The following is a 21,954-nucleotide window of genomic DNA, read 5'->3' on the forward strand; positions in this document are numbered from 1 at the left end:
TGTCTTCAAACGTAACTGCACTTTGTTTCAGTTGGTCGTCTTCAAAAGTAACTGCGTTTTGTTTCAGTTGGTCGTCTTCAAAAGCAAGTGCACTTTTTCAGTTGGTCGTCTTCAAAAGCAAGTGCACTGTGTGTCAGTTGGTCCTCTTCAAAAGTAGTTTCATAGAGATCAAGTTGCTCGTCTTCAAAAGAAACGACATTGAAGTTTCATTTGATCTGTTTCAAAAGCAACTGCGTTTTGTTTCAGTTGGCCGTCTTCAAAAGCAAGTGCGCTATGTTTCAGTTGGTCGTCTTCAAAAGTAACTACGCTTTGTTTCAGTTGGTCGTCTTCAAAAGCAAGTGCGTTTTATTAAGTTGGTCGTCTTCAAAAGTAACTGCGCTTTATTTCAGTTGGTCGTCTTCAAAAGTAACTGTGCTGTGCTTCAGTTTGTTGTCTTCAAATGTAATTACTCTTTGTTTCAGTTGGTTGTCTTCAAACGTTACTTCACTTCTTTCAGTTGGTTTTCTTCAAATGTACCTGCGCTATTTGCAGTTGGTCGTTTTCAAAAGTACTTTCATAGAGGTTGAGTTGCTCGTCTTCAAAAGTAACGACATCGTTAGTTACTTTCATATGGCCGAAAGTTTCGTAGTTTCAATTGCTCGTCTTCAAAAGTAGCTACTTGACAGTTTCAGCTAATCGTCTTTAAAAGTAACAGGTTTGCAGGAACAGTTACTGAATCAAAAGTATCCGTTACATCCAATGGCGCTGTTGGAAGAACTCGTTTCGTCAACCAGGACAGAAATTAAAAATTCAACCCTACAAAAAGAGAGGGTTGTCCACAAGAAAAAAATTGGAATAGTTGGGCGAAATCAGCTTTGCGAGAATCGTTTACAAGCTTAGCAGAGTTCTTGTCGGTTCAAATTTTCACCACGGCATCCAGAGTTAATTGTATTCGCCGGTCTTCCTCTGTGGTTCCATCTGACGAGGATGCGTGCAAGAACAATTGAAAATCGTCCACAATGGGTAGACAAATGCGAAGCGGAAGAAGCTAGTTAATCTTGTAGAATTTCCTACCGGAGGTGGAAATTCTGTTCTCTTATGAGGCAAAATATCGCCAAGGGGATGTTCTTCATAAATACTCTTAAGCAGCAGAGTCGTATTATAAATATATCAATATGTAATATGTTCCCTATTTTGATGCTATATTAAAGACGATGTTCTGGTGAGGACAAAGTATGCTGGGCGAAAAGAAACGACATTGTAGTTTCATTTGATCTATTTCAAAAGTTACTGCACTTTGTTTCAGTTAGTTTTCTTCAAAAGTAACGACTCTTTGTTTCAGTTGGTCGTCTTCAAGAGTAACTGCTCTTTGTTTCAGTTGGTCGTCTTCAAAAGTAACTGCTCTTTGTTTCAGTTGGTCGTCTTCAAAAGTAACTGCTCTTTGTTTCAGTTGGTCGTCTTCAAAAGAAACTGCTCTTTGTTTCAGTTGGTCGTCTTCAAAAGTAACGGCTCTTTGTTTCAGTTGGTTGTCCTCAAAAGTAACTGCTCTTTGTTTTAGTTGGTCGTCTTCAAAAGTAACAGCACTTTGTTTCAGTTGGTCGTCTTAAAAAAACTATTCTTTGATTCAGTTGGTCGTCTTCAAAAGTAACTGCGTTTTGTTTCAGTTGGTCGTCTTCAAAAGCAAGTGCAATTGTTCAGTTGGTTGTCTTCAAACGTAACTGCACTTTGTTTCAGTTGGTCGTCTTCAAAAGTAACTGCGTTTTGTTTCAGTTGGCCGTCTTCAAAAGCAAGTGCAATTTTTCAGTTGGTCGTCTTCAAAAGTAACTGCACTTTGTTTAATTTGGTTGTCTTCAAAAGTAACTGTGCTTTGTTTCAATTGGTCGTCTTCTAAAGTAACTGCACTTTGTTTCATTTGACTGTCTTCAAAAGTAACTGCGTTTTGTTTCAGTTGGCCGTCTTCAAAAGCAAGTGCAATTTTTCAGTTGGTCGTCTTCAAAAGTAACTGCACTGTGTGGCAGTTGGTCCTCTACAAAAGTAGTTTCATAGAGATACAGTTGCTCGTCTTCAAAGTGCACTTTGTTTTATTTGGTTGTCTTCAAAAGTAACTGTGCTTTGTTTCAGTTGGTCGTCTTCAAAAGTAACTGCGTTTTGTTTCAGTTGGTCGTCTTCAAAAGCAAGTGCAATTGTTCAGTTGGTTGTCTTCAAACGTAACTGCACTTTGTTTCAGTTGGTCGTCTTCAAAAGTAACTGCGTTTTGTTTCAGTTGGCCGTCTTCAAAAGCAAGTGCAATTTTTCAGTTGGTCATCTTCAAAAGTAACTGCACTTTGTTTAATTTGGTTGTCTTCAAAAGTAACTGTGCTTTGTTTCAATTGGTCGTCTTCTAAAGTAACTGCACTTTGTTTCATTTGACTGTCTTCAAAAGTAACTGCTTTTGTTTCAGTTGGCCGTCTTCAAAAGCAAGTGCAATTTTTCAGTTGGTCGTCTTCAAAAGTAACTGCACTTTGTTTAATTTGGTTGTCTTCAAAAGTAACTGTGCTTTGTTTCAATTGGTCGTCTTCTAAAGTAACTGCACTTTGTTTCATTTGACTGTCTTCAAAAGTAACTGCGTTTTGTTTCAGTTGGCCGTCTTCAAAAGCAAGTGCAATTTTTCAGTTGGTCGTCTTCAAAAGTAACTGCACTGTGTGGCAGTTGGTCCTCTACAAAAGTAGTTTCATAGAGATACAGTTGCTCGTCTTCAAAGTGCACTTTGTTTTATTTGGTTGTCTTCAAAAGTAACTGTGCTTTGTTTCAGTTGGTCGTCTTCAAAAGTAACTGCGTTTTGTTTCAGTTGGTCGTCTTCAAAAGCAAGTGCAATTGTTCAGTTGGTTGTCTTCAAACGTAACTGCACTTTGTTTCAGTTGGTCGTCTTCAAAAGTAACTGCGTTTTGTTTCAGTTGGCCGTCTTCAAAAGCAAGTGCAATTTTTCAGTTGGTCGTCTTCAAAAGTAACTGCACTTTGTTTAATTTGGTTGTCTTCAAAAGTAACTGTGCTTTGTTTCAATTGGTCGTCTTCTAAAGTAACTGCACTTTGTTTCATTTGACTGTCTTCAAAAGTAACTGCGTTTTGTTTCAGTTGGCCGTCTTCAAAAGCAAGTGCAATTTTTCAGTTGGTCGTCTTCAAAAGTAACTGCACTTTGTTTAATTTGGTTGTCTTCAAAAGTAACTGTGCTTTGTTTCAATTGGTCGTCTTCTAAAGTAACTGCACTTTGTTTCATTTGACTGTCTTCAAAAGTAACTGCGTTTTGTTTCAGTTGGCCGTCTTCAAAAGCAAGTGCAATTTTTCAGTTGGTCGTCTTCAAAAGTAACTGCACTGTGTGGCAGTTGGTCCTCTACAAAAGTAGTTTCATAGAGATACAGTTGCTCGTCTTCAAAGTGCACTTTGTTTTATTTGGTTGTCTTCAAAAGTAACTGTGCTTTGTTTCAGTTGGTCGTCTTCAAAAGTAACTGCGTTTTGTTTCAGTTGGTCGTCTTCAAAAGCAAGTGCAATTGTTCAGTTGGTTGTCTTCAAACGTAACTGCACTTTGTTTAATTTGGTTGTCTTCAAAAGTAACTGTGCTTTGTTTCAATTGGTCGTCTTCTAAAGTAACTGCACTTTGTTTCATTTGACTGTCTTCAAAAGTAACTGCGTTTTGTTTCAGTTGGCCGTCTTCAAAAGCAAGTGCAATTTTTCAGTTGGTCGTCTTCAAAAGTAACTGCACTGTGTGGCAGTTGGTCCTCTACAAAAGTAGTTTCATAGAGATACAGTTGCTCGTCTTCAAAGTGCACTTTGTTTTATTTGGTTGTCTTCAAAAGTAACTGTGCTTTGTTTCAGTTGGTCGTCTTCAAAAGTAACTGCGTTTTGTTTCAGTTGGTCGTCTTCAAAAGCAAGTGCAATTGTTCAGTTGGTTGTCTTCAAACGTAACTGCACTTTGTTTCAGTTGGTCGTCTTCAAAAGTAACTGCGTTTTGTTTCAGTTGGCCGTCTTCAAAAGCAAGTGCAATTTTTCAGTTGGTCGTCTTCAAAAGTAACTGCACTTTGTTTAATTTGGTTGTCTTCAAAAGTAACTGTGCTTTGTTTCAATTGGTCGTCTTCTAAAGTAACTGCACTTTGTTTCATTTGACTGTCTTCAAAAGTAACTGCGTTTTGTTTCAGTTGGCCGTCTTCAAAAGCAAGTGCAATTTTTCAGTTGGTCGTCTTCAAAAGTAACTGCACTTTGTTTAATTTGGTTGTCTTCAAAAGTAACTGTGCTTTGTTTCAATTGGTCGTCTTCTAAAGTAACTGCACTTTGTTTCATTTGACTGTCTTCAAAAGTAACTGCGTTTTGTTTCAGTTGGCCGTCTTCAAAAGCAAGTGCAATTTTTCAGTTGGTCGTCTTCAAAAGTAACTGCACTGTGTGGCAGTTGGTCCTCTACAAAAGTAGTTTCATAGAGATACAGTTGCTCGTCTTCAAAGTGCACTTTGTTTTATTTGGTTGTCTTCAAAAGTAACTGTGCTTTGTTTCAGTTGGTCGTCTTCAAAAGTAACTGCGTTTTGTTTCAGTTGGTCGTCTTCAAAAGCAAGTGCAATTGTTCAGTTGGTTGTCTTCAAACGTAACTGCACTTTGTTTCAGTTGGTCGTCTTCAAAAGTAACTGCGTTTTGTTTCAGTTGGCCGTCTTCAAAAGCAAGTGCAATTTTTCAGTTGGTCGTCTTCAAAAGTAACTGCACTTTGTTTAATTTGGTTGTCTTCAAAAGTAACTGTGCTTTGTTTCAATTGGTCGTCTTCTAAAGTAACTGCACTTTGTTTCATTTGACTGTCTTCAAAAGTAACTGCGTTTTGTTTCAGTTGGCCGTCTTCAAAAGCAAGTGCAATTTTTCAGTTGGTCGTCTTCAAAAGTAACTGCACTTTGTTTAATTTGGTTGTCTTCAAAAGTAACTGTGCTTTGTTTCAATTGGTCGTCTTCTAAAGTAACTGCACTTTGTTTCATTTGACTGTCTTCAAAAGTAACTGCGTTTTGTTTCAGTTGGCCGTCTTCAAAAGCAAGTGCAATTTTTCAGTTGGTCGTCTTCAAAAGTAACTGCACTGTGTGGCAGTTGGTCCTCTACAAAAGTAGTTTCATAGAGATACAGTTGCTCGTCTTCAAAGTGCACTTTGTTTTATTTGGTTGTCTTCAAAAGTAACTGTGCTTTGTTTCAGTTGGTCGTCTTCAAAAGTAACTGCGTTTTGTTTCAGTTGGTCGTCTTCAAAAGCAAGTGCAATTGTTCAGTTGGTTGTCTTCAAACGTAACTGCACTTTGTTTCAGTTGGTCGTCTTCAAAAGTAACTGCGTTTTGTTTCAGTTGGCCGTCTTCAAAAGCAAGTTCAATTTTTCAGTTGGTCGTCTTCAAAAGTAACTGCACTTTGTTTAATTTGGTTGTCTTCAAAAGTAACTGTGCTTTGTTTCAATTGGTCGTCTTCTAAAGTAACTGCACTTTGTTTCATTTGACTGTCTTCAAAAGTAACTGCGTTTTGTTTCAGTTGGCCGTCTTCAAAAGCAAGTGCAATTTTTCAGTTGGTCGTCTTCAAAAGTAACTGCACTGTGTGGCAGTTGGTCCTCTACAAAAGTAGTTTCATAGAGATACAGTTGCTCGTCTTCAAAGTGCACTTTGTTTTATTTGGTTGTCTTCAAAAGTAACTGTGCTTTGTTTCAGTTGGTCGTCTTCAAAAGTAACTGCGTTTTGTTTCAGTTGGTCGTCTTCAAAAGCAAGTGCAATTGTTCAGTTGGTTGTCTTCAAACGTAACTGCACTTTGTTTCAGTTGGTCGTCTTCAAAAGTAACTGCGTTTTGTTTCAGTTGGCCGTCTTCAAAAGCAAGTGCAATTTTTCAGTTGGTCGTCTTCAAAAGTAACTGCACTTTGTTTAATTTGGTTGTCTTCAAAAGTAACTGTGCTTTGTTTCAATTGGTCGTCTTCTAAAGTAACTGCACTTTGTTTCATTTGACTGTCTTCAAAAGTAACTGCGTTTTGTTTCAGTTGGCCGTCTTCAAAAGCAAGTGCAATTTTTCAGTTGGTCGTCTTCAAAAGTAACTGCACTTTGTTTAATTTGGTTGTCTTCAAAAGTAACTGTGCTTTGTTTCAATTGGTCGTCTTCTAAAGTAACTGCACTTTGTTTCATTTGACTGTCTTCAAAAGTAACTGCGTTTTGTTTCAGTTGGCCGTCTTCAAAAGCAAGTGCAATTTTTCAGTTGGTCGTCTTCAAAAGTAACTGCACTGTGTGGCAGTTGGTCCTCTACAAAAGTAGTTTCATAGAGATACAGTTGCTCGTCTTCAAAGTGCACTTTGTTTTATTTGGTTGTCTTCAAAAGTAACTGTGCTTTGTTTCAGTTGGTCGTCTTCAAAAGTAACTGCGTTTTGTTTCAGTTGGTCGTCTTCAAAAGCAAGTGCAATTGTTCAGTTGGTTGTCTTCAAACGTAACTGCACTTTGTTTAATTTGGTTGTCTTCAAAAGTAACTGTGCTTTGTTTCAATTGGTCGTCTTCTAAAGTAACTGCACTTTGTTTCATTTGACTGTCTTCAAAAGTAACTGCGCTTTGTTTCAGTTGGCCGTCTTCAAAAGCAAGTGCAATTTTTCAGTTGGTCGTCTTCAAAAGTAACTGCACTGTGTGGCAGTTGGTCCTCTACAAAAGTAGTTTCATAGAGATACAGTTGCTCGTCTTCAAAGTGCACTTTGTTTTATTTGGTTGTCTTCAAAAGTAACTGTGCTTTGTTTCAGTTGGTCGTCTTCAAAAGTAACTGCGTTTTGTTTCAGTTGGTCGTCTTCAAAAGCAAGTGCAATTGTTCAGTTGGTTGTCTTCAAACGTAACTGCACTTTGTTTCAGTTGGTCGTCTTCAAAAGTAACTGCGTTTTGTTTCAGTTGGCCGTCTTCAAAAGCAAGTGCAATTTTTCAGTTGGTCGTCTTCAAAAGTAACTGCACTTTGTTTAATTTGGTTGTCTTCAAAAGTAACTGTGCTTTGTTTCAATTGGTCGTCTTCTAAAGTAACTGCACTTTGTTTCATTTGACTGTCTTCAAAAGTAACTGCGTTTTGTTTCAGTTGGCCGTCTTCAAAAGCAAGTGCAATTTTTCAGTTGGTCGTCTTCAAAAGTAACTGCACTTTGTTTAATTTGGTTGTCTTCAAAAGTAACTGTGCTTTGTTTCAATTGGTCGTCTTCTAAAGTAACTGCACTTTGTTTCATTTGACTGTCTTCAAAAGTAACTGCGTTTTGTTTCAGTTGGCCGTCTTCAAAAGCAAGTGCAATTTTTCAGTTGGTCGTCTTCAAAAGTAACTGCACTTTGTTTAATTTGGTTGTCTTCAAAAGTAACTGTGCTTTGTTTCAATTGGTCGTCTTCTAAAGTAACTGCACTTTGTTTCATTTGACTGTCTTCAAAAGTAACTGCGTTTTGTTTCAGTTGGCCGTCTTCAAAAGCAAGTGCAATTTTTCAGTTGGTCGTCTTCAAAAGTAACTGCACTGTGTGGCAGTTGGTCCTCTACAAAAGTAGTTTCATAGAGATACAGTTGCTCGTCTTCAAAGTGCACTTTGTTTTATTTGGTTGTCTTCAAAAGTAACTGTGCTTTGTTTCAGTTGGTCGTCTTCAAAAGTAACTGCGTTTTGTTTCAGTTGGTCGTCTTCAAAAGCAAGTGCAATTGTTCAGTTGGTTGTCTTCAAACGTAACTGCACTTTGTTTCAGTTGGTCGTCTTCAAAAGTAACTGCGTTTTGTTTCAGTTGGCCGTCTTCAAAAGCAAGTGCAATTTTTCAGTTGGTCGTCTTCAAAGTAACTGCACTTTGTTTAATTTGGTTGTCTTCAAAAGTAACTGTGCTTTGTTTCAATTGGTCGTCTTCTAAAGTAACTGCACTTTGTTTCATTTGACTGTCTTCAAAAGTAACTGCGTTTTGTTTCAGTTGGCCGTCTTCAAAAGCAAGTGCAATTTTTCAGTTGGTCGTCTTCAAAAGTAACTGCACTTTGTTTAATTTGGTTGTCTTCAAAAGTAACTGTGCTTTGTTTCAATTGGTCGTCTTCTAAAGTAACTGCACTTTGTTTCATTTGACTGTCTTCAAAAGTAACTGCGTTTTGTTTCAGTTGGCCGTCTTCAAAAGCAAGTGCAATTTTTCAGTTGGTCGTCTTCAAAAGTAACTGCACTGTGTGGCAGTTGGTCCTCTACAAAAGTAGTTTCATAGAGATACAGTTGCTCGTCTTCAAAGTGCACTTTGTTTTATTTGGTTGTCTTCAAAAGTAACTGTGCTTTGTTTCAGTTGGTCGTCTTCAAAAGTAACTGCGTTTTGTTTCAGTTGGTCGTCTTCAAAAGCAAATGCAATTGTTCAGTTGGTTGTCTTCAAACGTAACTGCACTTTGTTTCAGTTGGTCGTCTTCAAAAGTAACTGCGTTTTGTTTCAGTTGGCCGTCTTCAAAAGCAAGTGCAATTTTTCAGTTGGTCGTCTTCAAAAGTAACTGCACTTTGTTTAATTTGGTTGTCTTCAAAAGTAACTGTACTTTGTTTCAATTGGTCGTCTTCTAAAGTAACTGCACTTTGTTTCATTTGACTGTCTTCAAAAGTAACTGCGTTTTGTTTCAGTTGGCCGTCTTCAAAAGCAAGTGCAATTTTTCAGTTGGTCGTCTTCAAAAGTAACTGCACTTTGTTTAATTTGGTTGTCTTCAAAAGTAACTGTGCTTTGTTTCAATTGGTCGTCTTCTAAAGTAACTGCACTTTGTTTCATTTGACTGTCTTCAAAAGTAACTGCGTTTTGTTTCAGTTGGCCGTCTTCAAAAGCAAGTGCAATTTTTCAGTTGGTCGTCTTCAAAAGTAACTGCACTGTGTGGCAGTTGGTCCTCTACAAAAGTAGTTTCATAGAGATACAGTTGCTCGTCTTCAAAGTGCACTTTGTTTTATTTGGTTGTCTTCAAAAGTAACTGTGCTTTGTTTCAGTTGGTCGTCTTCAAAAGTAACTGCGTTTTGTTTCAGTTGGTCGTCTTCAAAAGCAAGTGCAATTGTTCAGTTGGTTGTCTTCAAACGTAACTGCACTTTGTTTAATTTGGTTGTCTTCAAAAGTAACTGTGCTTTGTTTCAATTGGTCGTCTTCTAAAGTAACTGCACTTTGTTTCATTTGACTGTCTTCAAAAGTAACTGCGTTTTGTTTCAGTTGGCCGTCTTCAAAAGCAAGTGCAATTTTTCAGTTGGTCGTCTTCAAAAGTAACTGCACTGTGTGGCAGTTGGTCCTCTACAAAAGTAGTTTCATAGAGATACAGTTGCTCGTCTTCAAAGTGCACTTTGTTTTATTTGGTTGTCTTCAAAAGTAACTGTGCTTTGTTTCAGTTGGTCGTCTTCAAAAGTAACTGCGTTTTGTTTCAGTTGGTCGTCTTCAAAAGCAAGTGCAATTGTTCAGTTGGTTGTCTTCAAACGTAACTGCACTTTGTTTCAGTTGGTCGTCTTCAAAAGTAACTGCGTTTTGTTTCAGTTGGCCGTCTTCAAAAGCAAGTGCAATTTTTCAGTTGGTCGTCTTCAAAAGTAACTGCACTTTGTTTAATTTGGTTGTCTTCAAAAGTAACTGTGCTTTGTTTCAATTGGTCGTCTTCTAAAGTAACTGCACTTTGTTTCATTTGACTGTCTTCAAAAGTAACTGCGTTTTGTTTCAGTTGGCCGTCTTCAAAAGCAAGTGCAATTTTTCAGTTGGTCGTCTTCAAAAGTAACTGCACTTTGTTTAATTTGGTTGTCTTCAAAAGTAACTGTGCTTTGTTTCAATTGGTCGTCTTCTAAAGTAACTGCACTTTGTTTCATTTGACTGTCTTCAAAAGTAACTGCGTTTTGTTTCAGTTGGCCGTCTTCAAAAGCAAGTGCAATTTTTCAGTTGGTCGTCTTCAAAAGTAACTGCACTGTGTGGCAGTTGGTCCTCTACAAAAGTAGTTTCATAGAGATACAGTTGCTCGTCTTCAAAGTGCACTTTGTTTTATTTGGTTGTCTTCAAAAGTAACTGTGCTTTGTTTCAGTTGGTCGTCTTCAAAAGTAACTGCGTTTTGTTTCAGTTGGTCGTCTTCAAAAGCAAGTGCAATTGTTCAGTTGGTTGTCTTCAAACGTAACTGCACTTTGTTTCAGTTGGTCGTCTTCAAAAGTAACTGCGTTTTGTTTCAGTTGGCCGTCTTCAAAAGCAAGTGCAATTTTTCAGTTGGTCGTCTTCAAAAGTAACTGCACTTTGTTTAATTTGGTTGTCTTCAAAAGTAACTGTGCTTTGTTTCAATTGGTCGTCTTCTAAAGTAACTGCACTTTGTTTCATTTGACTGTCTTCAAAAGTAACTGCGTTTTGTTTCAGTTGGCCGTCTTCAAAAGCAAGTGCAATTTTTCAGTTGGTCGTCTTCAAAAGTAACTGCACTGTGTGGCAGTTGGTCCTCTACAAAAGTAGTTTCATAGAGATACAGTTGCTCGTCTTCAAAGTGCACTTTGTTTTATTTGGTTGTCTTCAAAAGTAACTGTGCTTTGTTTCAGTTGGTCGTCTTCAAAAGTAACTGCGTTTTGTTTCAGTTGGTCGTCTTCAAAAGCAAGTGCAATTGTTCAGTTGGTTGTCTTCAAACGTAACTGCACTTTGTTTCAGTTGGTCGTCTTCAAAAGTAACTGCGTTTTGTTTCAGTTGGCCGTCTTCAAAAGCAAGTGCAATTTTTCAGTTGGTCGTCTTCAAAAGTAACTGCACTTTGTTTAATTTGGTTGTCTTCAAAAGTAACTGTGCTTTGTTTCAATTGGTCGTCTTCTAAAGTAACTGCACTTTGTTTCATTTGACTGTCTTCAAAAGTAACTGCGTTTTGTTTCAGTTGGCCGTCTTCAAAAGCAAGTGCAATTTTTCAGTTGGTCGTCTTCAAAAGTAACTGCACTGTGTGGCAGTTGGTCCTCTACAAAAGTAGTTTCATAGAGATACAGTTGCTCGTCTTCAAAGTGCACTTTGTTTTATTTGGTTGTCTTCAAAAGTAACTGTGCTTTGTTTCAGTTGGTCGTCTTCAAAAGTAACTGCGTTTTGTTTCAGTTGGTCGTCTTCAAAAGCAAGTGCAATTGTTCAGTTGGTTGTCTTCAAACGTAACTGCACTTTGTTTCAGTTGGTCGTCTTCAAAAGTAACTGCGTTTTGTTTCAGTTGGCCGTCTTCAAAAGCAAGTGCAATTTTTCAGTTGGTCGTCTTCAAAAGTAACTGCACTTTGTTTAATTTGGTTGTCTTCAAAAGTAACTGTGCTTTGTTTCAATTGGTCGTCTTCTAAAGTAACTGCACTTTGTTTCATTTGACTGTCTTCAAAAGTAACTGCGTTTTGTTTCAGTTGGCCGTCTTCAAAAGCAAGTGCAATTTTTCAGTTGGTCGTCTTCAAAAGTAACTGCACTTTGTTTAATTTGGTTGTCTTCAAAAGTAACTGTGCTTTGTTTCAATTGGTCGTCTTCTAAAGTAACTGCACTTTGTTTCATTTGACTGTCTTCAAAAGTAACTGCGTTTTGTTTCAGTTGGCCGTCTTCAAAAGCAAGTGCAATTTTTCAGTTGGTCGTCTTCAAAAGTAACTGCACTGTGTGGCAGTTGGTCCTCTACAAAAGTAGTTTCATAGAGATACAGTTGCTCGTCTTCAAAGTGCACTTTGTTTTATTTGGTTGTCTTCAAAAGTAACTGTGCTTTGTTTCAGTTGGTCGTCTTCAAAAGTAACTGCGTTTTGTTTCAGTTGGTCGTCTTCAAAAGCAAGTGCAATTGTTCAGTTGGTTGTCTTCAAACGTAACTGCACTTTGTTTCAGTTGGTCGTCTTCAAAAGTAACTGCGTTTTGTTTCAGTTGGCCGTCTTCAAAAGCAAGTGCAATTTTTCAGTTGGTCGTCTTCAAAAGTAACTGCACTTTGTTTAATTTGGTTGTCTTCAAAAGTAACTGTGCTTTGTTTCAATTGGTCGTCTTCTAAAGTAACTGCACTTTGTTTCATTTGACTGTCTTCAAAAGTAACTGCGTTTTGTTTCAGTTGGCCGTCTTCAAAAGCAAGTGCAATTTTTCAGTTGGTCGTCTTCAAAAGTAACTGCACTTTGTTTAATTTGGTTGTCTTCAAAAGTAACTGTGCTTTGTTTCAATTGGTCGTCTTCTAAAGTAACTGCACTTTGTTTCATTTGACTGTCTTCAAAAGTAACTGCGTTTTGTTTCAGTTGGCCGTCTTCAAAAGCAAGTGCAATTTTTCAGTTGGTCGTCTTCAAAAGTAACTGCACTGTGTGGCAGTTGGTCCTCTACAAAAGTAGTTTCATAGAGATACAGTTGCTCGTCTTCAAAGTGCACTTTGTTTTATTTGGTTGTCTTCAAAAGTAACTGTGCTTTGTTTCAGTTGGTCGTCTTCAAAAGTAACTGCGTTTTGTTTCAGTTGGTCGTCTTCAAAAGCAAGTGCAATTGTTCAGTTGGTTGTCTTCAAACGTAACTGCACTTTGTTTCAGTTGGTCGTCTTCAAAAGTAACTGCGTTTTGTTTCAGTTGGCCGTCTTCAAAAGCAAGTGCAATTTTTCAGTTGGTCGTCTTCAAAAGTAACTGCACTTTGTTTAATTTGGTTGTCTTCAAAAGTAACTGTGCTTTGTTTCAATTGGTCGTCTTCTAAAGTAACTGCACTTTGTTTCATTTGACTGTCTTCAAAAGTAACTGCGTTTTGTTTCAGTTGGCCGTCTTCAAAAGCAAGTGCAATTTTTCAGTTGGTCGTCTTCAAAAGTAACTGCACTTTGTTTAATTTGGTTTGTCTTCAAAAGTAACTGTGCTTTGTTTCAATTGGTCGTCTTCTAAAGTAACTGCACTTTGTTTCATTTGACTGTCTTCAAAAGTAACTGCGTTTTGTTTCAGTTGGCCGTCTTCAAAAGCAAGTGCAATTTTTCAGTTGGTCGTCTTCAAAAGTAACTGCACTGTGTGGCAGTTGGTCCTCTACAAAAGTAGTTTCATAGAGATACAGTTGCTCGTCTTCAAAGTGCACTTTGTTTTATTTGGTTGTCTTCAAAAGTAACTGTGCTTTGTTTCAGTTGGTCGTCTTCAAAAGTAACTGCGTTTTGTTTCAGTTGGTCGTCTTCAAAAGCAAGTGCAATTGTTCAGTTGGTTGTCTTCAAACGTAACTGCACTTTGTTTCAGTTGGTCGTCTTCAAAAGTAACTGCGTTTTGTTTCAGTTGGCCGTCTTCAAAAGCAAGTGCAATTTTTCAGTTGGTCGTCTTCAAAAGTAACTGCACTTTGTTTAATTTGGTTGTCTTCAAAAGTAACTGTGCTTTGTTTCAATTGGTCGTCTTCTAAAGTAACTGCACTTTGTTTCATTTGACTGTCTTCAAAAGTAACTGCGTTTTGTTTCAGTTGGCCGTCTTCAAAAGCAAGTGCAATTTTTCAGTTGGTCGTCTTCAAAAGTAACTGCACTGTGTGGCAGTTGGTCCTCTACAAAAGTAGTTTCATAGAGATACAGTTGCTCGTCTTCAAAGTGCACTTTGTTTTATTTGGTTGTCTTCAAAAGTAACTGTGCTTTGTTTCAGTTGGTCGTCTTCAAAAGTAACTGCGTTTTGTTTCAGTTGGTCGTCTTCAAAAGCAAGTGCAATTGTTCAGTTGGTTGTCTTCAAACGTAACTGCACTTTGTTTCAGTTGGTCGTCTTCAAAAGTAACTGCGTTTTGTTTCAGTTGGCCGTCTTCAAAAGCAAGTGCAATTTTTCAGTTGGTCGTCTTCAAAAGTAACTGCACTTTGTTTAATTTGGTTGTCTTCAAAAGTAACTGTGCTTTGTTTCAATTGGTCGTCTTCTAAAGTAACTGCACTTTGTTTCATTTGACTGTCTTCAAAAGTAACTGCGTTTTGTTTCAGTTGGCCGTCTTCAAAAGCAAGTGCAATTTTTCAGTTGGTCGTCTTCAAAAGTAACTGCACTTTGTTTAATTTGGTTTGTCTTCAAAAGTAACTGTGCTTTGTTTCAATTGGTCGTCTTCTAAAGTAACTGCACTTTGTTTCATTTGACTGTCTTCAAAAGTAACTGCGTTTTGTTTCAGTTGGCCGTCTTCAAAAGCAAGTGCAATTTTTCAGTTGGTCGTCTTCAAAAGTAACTGCACTGTGTGGCAGTTGGTCCTCTACAAAAGTAGTTTCATAGAGATACAGTTGCTCGTCTTCAAAGTGCACTTTGTTTTATTTGGTTGTCTTCAAAAGTAACTGTGCTTTGTTTCAGTTGGTCGTGTTCAAAAGTAACTGCGTTTTGTTTCAGTTGGTCGTCTTCAAAAGCAAGTGCAATTGTTCAGTTGGTTGTCTTCAAACGTAACTGCACTTTGTTTCAGTTGGTCGTCTTCAAAAGTAACTGCGTTTTGTTTCAGTTGGCCGTCTTCAAAAGCAAGTGCAATTTTTCAGTTGGTCGTCTTCAAAAGTAACTGCACTTTGTTTAATTTGGTTGTCTTCAAAAGTAACTGTGCTTTGTTTCAATTGGTCGTCTTCTAAAGTAACTGCACTTTGTTTCATTTGACTGTCTTCAAAAGTAACTGCGTTTTGTTTCAGTTGGCCGTCTTCAAAAGCAAGTGCAATTTTTCAGTTGGTCGTCTTCAAAAGTAACTGCACTGTGTGGCAGTTGGTCCTCTACAAAAGTAGTTTCATAGAGATACAGTTGCTCGTCTTCAAAGTGCACTTTGTTTTATTTGGTCGTCTTCAAAAGTAACTGCTCTTTGTTTCAGTTGGTCGTCTTCAAAAGTAACGGCTCTTTGTTTCAGTTGGTTGTCCTCAAAAGTAACTGCTCTTTGTTTTAGTTGGTCGTCTTCAAAAGTAACAGCACTTTGTTTCAGTTGGTCGTCTTAAAAAAACTATTCTTTGATTCAGTTGGTCGTCTTCAAGAGTAACTGCTCTTTGTTTCAGTTTGTCGTCTTCAAAAGTAACTGCTCTTTGTTTCAGTTGGTCGTCTTCAAAAGAAACTGTGCTTTGGCTTCAGTTGTTCGTCTTCAAAAGTAACTGCTCTTTGTTTCAGTTGGTCGTCTTCAAAAGTAACTGCTCTATGTTTCAGTTGGTCGTCTTCAAAAGTAACTGCCCTTTGTTTCAGTTGGTCGTCTTCAAAAGAAACTGCACTTTGTTTCAGTTGGTTGTCTTCAGAAGTAAGTGCGCTTTCTTTCAGTTGGTCGTCTTCAAAAGTAACTGCCCTTTGTTTCAGTTGGTCGTTTTCAAAAGAAATTGTACTTTGGCTTCAGTTGGTCGTTTTCAAAAGTAACTGCTCTTTGTTTCAGTTGGTCGTCTTTAAAAGTAACTGCTCTTTGTTTCAGTTGGTCGTTTTCAAAAGTAACTGCTCTTTGTTTCAGTTGGTCGTCTTCAAAAGAAACTGTGCTTTGGCTTCAGTTGGTCGTCTTCAAAAGTAACTGCTCTTTGTTTCAGTTGGTCGTCTTCAAAAGTAACTGCTCTTTGTTTCAGTTGGTTGTCTTCAGAAGTAAGTGCGCTTTGTTTCAGTTTGTCGCCTTCTAAAGTAACTCCCTTTTGTTTCAGTTGGTCGTCGTCAAAAGTTACTGCATTTTGTTTCAGTTGGTCGTTTTCAAAAGTAACTACGCTTTGTTTCGGTTGGTCGTCTTTAAATGTAATTGCTATTTACTTCAGCTGGTCTTCCATGCCGTGGACATAGCAAGGACTGTAATGCCAAATATGAGTTTTTCATTTCGAAAATCAAGCTTAACACATGTTACTTGATTTGAAAATATCAACTTGAGATGGTTTTCTCATATCTCAATCCATTTTAATCCCTGGCTTACCGGTGCCGTATGAGAAACTTATTACCTTAAGGGGTTAGAGGCACACACATTTTTTTATCACTAAAATTAAAGAAAGCATTTTGTTATTCAGTCACTGCTTCCTTGCACTTACATAATAATTATAATAGTCACGAAATTTACCACCATTAATAAAAAAATAAGAACAAGTTATTCCGTGAGTCTCACAAACATATTTTCAGATTCACTAAACCTAAAAAAATGTTGCATTAATGCTCTTTTTTATTGTTTATATAGGTGGTTATATAGTAATTGTAATAATTACAATTACCAACCAATTGAACACTGTTAAAGTCATGAGCTGAGGGCTGATAGGCTCACCACCTGAATTTATCTTCTATGTAGTTACCTTTATGATTTTATGAACAAAAGTTATACAGAAACATTGTAACTAATTTTCTTTGTCTTTTTGTAAAATAATCACAGTTGAAGCTAGGGTATTCATTGCTTTGCCACTAGTGTATTACATCTTTCACGAGTTACGTGACATTGACACTAGTCTATCTTCCTTTCTTCTATCCAATTTCTAATTCGTTCATTAGTTTCCATTAATATCACTAGATGACGTTACTATCTTGTACTTCATTTTAACTTAATTTGTGACTGTTTTGACCTTGACATTATATCTTCTTCCTCTCCACAATTTCACTTCTAATTTCTTCATTAGTTTCCATGATCATGATACTAAATTATTTCCTATCTTCAATCCTATATCCAGTTTTTCCATGAATTTCATGACAAACTTATGCTTCTCGTTAGATTACATTCCTTATCTAGCTAACCCTTGGTTATTTAATTTTAACGGTAGTTAGAGATCGGTTAGTTCATTGAACTCTCCAGCCTAACTATTGCCTATTTTGGGGGGAGCTGGAAAAGGTTTATTATCCATTTGCCTTGACTCATCTCACCCAACAGGTTAGTAGGTGCCGGAGCTTGCCCCGAGTTGATATTTTCCTGGAGATGAGGCCTGTTCGAGGAAAGGTTTATTATCCACTTGGATATTTAGTTCCATTTTGTCCCTCTTTTACTTTAGACATTGATATTCCCATGGCCGTTGTTTGATTTGGTACGATTGATTTGGTGTTTCTAAGTCCACTTTATGCACAGTAAGGCTAATCGGGACTGGATCCGAACCACTATGTGCCTCCACCGGGTATCGATCCCTTGATTACATAATGACTAGATCTAGGATTTGTATGTAATTACACATTCTATTCCTTTCTAGATACATACCTTGAACAAGAAAATGTCAACGAATTATGTAACTGACATTATTTTGCATAATTTTTGTGTTACATATTTTTACATATTTGCCATGATATTACATATTTGCTAATTTACATAAAACAATATATTTCGGTATTTTTTCTATTTTGATCCTATTTTGTATATTTTAAATCTCTGAAACATGAGGAAGAAAATTCACAGGCCCAAGACAAAAAAAATACTGGAACTGTCATTTATTGAAAGATGCTGAAGTTCCCCCCTCAAAATTTTCATTTCGCTTTTAGGTTTAGGCAAAGCACCTATAAACTTGGCATCGGTGGACAAGAAAGTTACTTTCCTGTACATAGCGAGTTACACAATATCATCCCTGGTATAAAAGTACAAAAGGAGCTATGTATTTTCATTCGATTGTTCTCTCTGTAGACTCTTTTTTAAATTTGTTTCGAAAGTTAAGAAAAGCTCTTTACATATTTACATATTCTACAATAATTTGCGATGTGAAAAGTAATTAATAGTTGACAAAATTGGTTTCTTAAATATGTGCTTTTTCTGAGTTTATAAATTTGATACAAATTTTAATTTGAACAATTTATGTTCTTATAATTATGTTGAACATGTTCAAATAAAATAAATATCTAGCAGAATTCTCGAAATTTCTTGGATATTAATATTACATATTCTTTGATACTACATATTCAGCTACATATCCTTTTGATAATACATATTTAGGTACATATTTTATCAATTATTGTTACATATTTACGTACATATTTTGTACTTCGATATTACATAAATAACGGCGTCTATTCATAACCGTTCCAGTAAATCATATGGCTCATGTCTCTCTCTCTCTCTCTCTCCTGATATATAATTGTAATTACCACGAATGTATATTTTATACTGTATATGTATACATCATATATTAAATATGATTAAGCCTAATGAGATAGTATGTACATGTTTAGGAGCATGTACCGGTATAGTAACATTCATGATATTTTTATATACAGTATCTATGTATTAATGTGTTTCATCACATTCCATTTATTTATAGGATTCCCGTCGTTTGTGACCAGAAAACTTTAGTGAAGAGAATCTAAAAGAGGCGCTAAAAGTCAGCAAATATGACGTCAAATCCGAATGAGGTAAGTGGTTGTGCCTGAAATCATATTATTACGTAGTGACTGTCTTCTACATTCACGAATAACCACTTTTATTTCTATATTACACATTTTTGTAAAATTAACAGGGAGCCATTGAGATCAAGGAAGCTGTATACATATCAATACTTTTAAAGTTGTTGATTATTGATATAAGGAGATTGATTTAAAATGTATTGTGTTAAAAGATTGCAAATAAGCTAATCGAATTATTTAAAGTGAAATAATACTTTAAGAAGTTAAATTGTGTTATTTCTAATTATTTCGACGCAAGTAATATAACATTATGGAGACCCGGTTGAGCGCTGAGGACTTGCCAATTAATTTTTAAATTGCGTAATAGTCTGCTCATTCTTCTCGTATGGACTATGTATTCTATGTAATGTACAGTTGCACTGAAGGTATCAGATAAAAATGAAACTCTCAAGTACAGCTTTGAGAAATGCTATTTCATATTTTAGATAAATATACTTGCTAAGTATAACTTTCGAAGATGTTATTTAAGGTTATAGATCAACTAAACTTCCCAATTCACGTTTTAACTATATTCTTAAAGGTTTTTGATTAGCAATACACAAGATTAGTAATTTAAATGATGATGTGTAAGGGTTTAGATTAATACCCATAAAAGCTCTAAATATACATTACATATTATGTTATTTAATGTTTTAGTGACGAGTTTCAAGTACATAATTTAATAATCTAAATAGCGGAGTAATTTAGTTTCACCTTACAAAAATAATGGGGCCAAACTTATGGAGTCGATTCCTGACACGTCAAGGAACAAAAAAGTCCACATGAACTTAATCAGGGATTGACGAACCTGTTCAAATGTGACGCACTCGTTAGAAACGTGAAATATATAAATTTTGAGCACCTTGAAGAGTGAAGTTTAGTCCGTTTTCGAAAATAGACCATTTTATGCATTTCTTTCCTCATGTTTAGCAACTAATGCTTTTACGACATGACGACGGGTGCTGTCATCTATATTAGATCACATGCATTTCCTGAAGTATGCTCATGTCGACTCTTGTTTCTTGTCCTGTCAGGAATCACTTCCTGAAGTTTGTCCCAATTGTTCCGAATCACCTTGTATGGTCTTTTCTATATAGAATATTCGGTAAAAATGTCAAAGCCGGGAAACGGATTTCTTCAAATTTACAGGAGAAAGTTCTTACGGAATTGAGTTTCTGTGGAATTTCGGAAGGTCGTAGAAGTGTTTTCTCGAATTTTTCAATGTATTTGGCCGCTAATTCATAAATTTTTCTATAATAATGTCCGTCCGATGCACGAAAGCTGTTGCTTGCATTTCCATCTATGTACTTGAACCGGATGTTGCGAGCATCTGATGACTTAATCCCCGGTAAGTGTTTCCAAACACAGTTTTTTCACTATATTGCCCAACCTAAAGCAACCTAACCTAACCTTACCGTGATGGTGCGTGGGACTGTCATGAAAGGTTTTTGGGGCTATTCGTGGATGGTTATACGATCCAGAATGGTTTTTGGGGCTATGCGTGAATGGTTTTTGGGGCTATGCGGGAATGGTTTTCGGGGCTATGCTGGAATTTTTCTGTTAATAAGGTTGAAACACTGCTTTGCCGTTTGAAACACAGCATATCGACGACGTTAGTCAAGATTTGGTCGCCATTTTGCGTGTTCAGGAAGCGATAAAAGAACGAACAATAATTACGTGATATGTCGACAATAGATACTAATTTCGTTAAAAAAAAGCGAAATCCCTTGTTAAACAATCTTTCGCAATGCAGAATAAGTAAGTACGAATGTCAACAATTACAGAATAAACGAGTTACAGACCTTTCCCGGCTTTGATAGTTTTACCGAATTTCTTCTTAATTAAGGCTTAATGAAGAAACAAATAGTGAATATTCCGCAGCAACTTCGCCATGCAAAAATACTTTGCAAAACCTGAAAAACGTAGGATCTAGCCTTTGATCCTTGTTTCTCAAGCTCCATACCAGAGAAAATCTTCAAGTAGACCAAGATTTACTGAAGTGAGACGATGCAAGCGAGATAACATTGCGCAATTGTTCCGACCCTCTTTATCTCAGATGAGCCCCGGGAATATCTCAATGCTTCTGCATTACTTCTGACGTTTACTCGGAATGGGGGGATTGTGGAGATAGGTAGCGTGCTGGATTAACATCCGGTGATCAATCACCTAGCCCCCGTCGTGTGTCGGAGGGAAGATCCTTTCTTAATTCCAATGGAAGCGATGGGATAAGATAGAAACAGCGGTTCTGCGTGTTTCACGTACTGTAGGGAAAAATAATGTAAGGGTGCTGTGGTCGATCATCGCGTGCGTCATTGCTTACACTTGCGTTACAATGCGAAAACAATTGTTATGTGCGTGCTACGTCATAAAGAATTGTTAGAAGGCTTTCAAGCCAGAGTTGCACGAGATACGTCGAATCTTCGAAATCTTGATAACTTACTGGTTAACGCTATAGCCAGGACTATAACCAAGAGTATACTAACTAAACTCTCTAGACTTCATCATGTTTATGGCTGCAGCAACACAAACCTTCCATCCGCCCCTATCCTGGGCAAGATCAATGTAATCTTTTCCATCCCTACCGATTTCCTTTAGGTCCATCTCAACGTTATCCCTCAATCTTTGTCTTGGCCTTCCTACAGGTCTCTTACCATCAGGTTTACCAACAAGAATCCTGTAAACTCTTCTTTCCTCTCCCATTCGTGCCACATGGCCTGCCCATATGAATCTTCTTGATTTAATCATTCTAATAACATGTGAACATGAATACAAAGTATGCATTCATGGCATTTTTATATACAGTATCTATGTATTAATTCATATTAGGTTCAAATATTTTTCTACGGATTTTTCAAATACTCTTAATTTATGTTCCTTTTTTAATGTAAGGGACCAAGGTTCACAACCAGGCTTTAGTCGAGAGGAAATGCATTTTATGTTACCAATAATACGTAATGCATCATGTATTTCTCAAGCTTCACTCTTTTACTACTGACTCTGATGAATTCGAGTATTTTCATAGGAACAATATTTAAATTATATTAACATTGTTGCTGTGTTTTGCATACCAAGTTCCTTGAACAGCTCATCAACTCTATCTTGTACAAGGAATTAACGTTGAATGAAGAAACATGAAAAGGTGTAGATTACCCTGACCTCTATAAAGTTCTTGCATTAAACGGCTTTATAATCTTTTGAAGTAGGGTGTCCCAAAAGTAACGCACGATTTTAATTGGGCGCCATTTTTTCCCCGCAGGGTTGACAACGTTCTGAGAGGTCACATGTTGTAGGAAAATCATTGCGGTTAGTGAATATGGAGCGCTACATGACGAAGGAGCGAGTGACGATAGTTAAAATTCGTTACAAGTACGGAAACTGTGACCAAATTACCTGACATTTTCGCTAGGAGAAGCGCCCCAAATGAAACAACTGTGCGACCTCATACCGTGCGATCTTTCTCTACTGGGGATTCATTAAGTCCAAAGTTTATGCTGCGAAGATAACGATTTCTGAATTGAAAGCAGAAATTCAATTAGCTATTTCGACATTGAGCCACAGTTATGCGAAAATGTGATTCAGAATATTGTAAAAAGAATTCGAGTGTCAAATGCGTCGTGGAGGACATTTGTCAGATATTCTCTTCCACATTTAATGGGAATGTTCACTCTTTCATATAATGTCATAACTTTGCCAACTAATAAATATATGAAATGTTTTTTTCCTTAAATTAAATCCTGCGTTACTTTTGGGACAACCTTTATTTTGTGAGTTGTTCCTAATTAGAGAGGGCAATGCCTCCCCACACCCCTCATGAGTGTTCATGTCAATAACAACGAAAAATAAATTACTATAGG

General features: G+C 37.0%; 1 protein-coding gene across 1 annotated transcript in view; it reads left to right on the forward strand.

The window, feature by feature from the left end:
• Positions 1–21,954, forward strand: part of LOC145981249 (secretin receptor-like) — a 645,142-nt gene that overhangs the window by 538,338 nt on the left and 84,850 nt on the right. Inside the window, exon 3 of the mRNA XM_083114400.1 lies at positions 17,980–18,070. Coding sequence (XP_082970526.1) covers positions 18,050–18,070 — 21 coding nt within the window. The 5' untranslated portion in view covers positions 17,980–18,049. The remainder of the gene's footprint in view (positions 1–17,979; positions 18,071–21,954) is intronic.

Source organism: Lepisma saccharinum, chromosome 29 (assembly GCF_977018435.1).
Source record: "Lepisma saccharinum chromosome 29, izLepSacc3.1, whole genome shotgun sequence".
NCBI classification, from domain to species: domain Eukaryota; kingdom Metazoa; phylum Arthropoda; class Insecta; order Zygentoma; family Lepismatidae; genus Lepisma; species Lepisma saccharinum.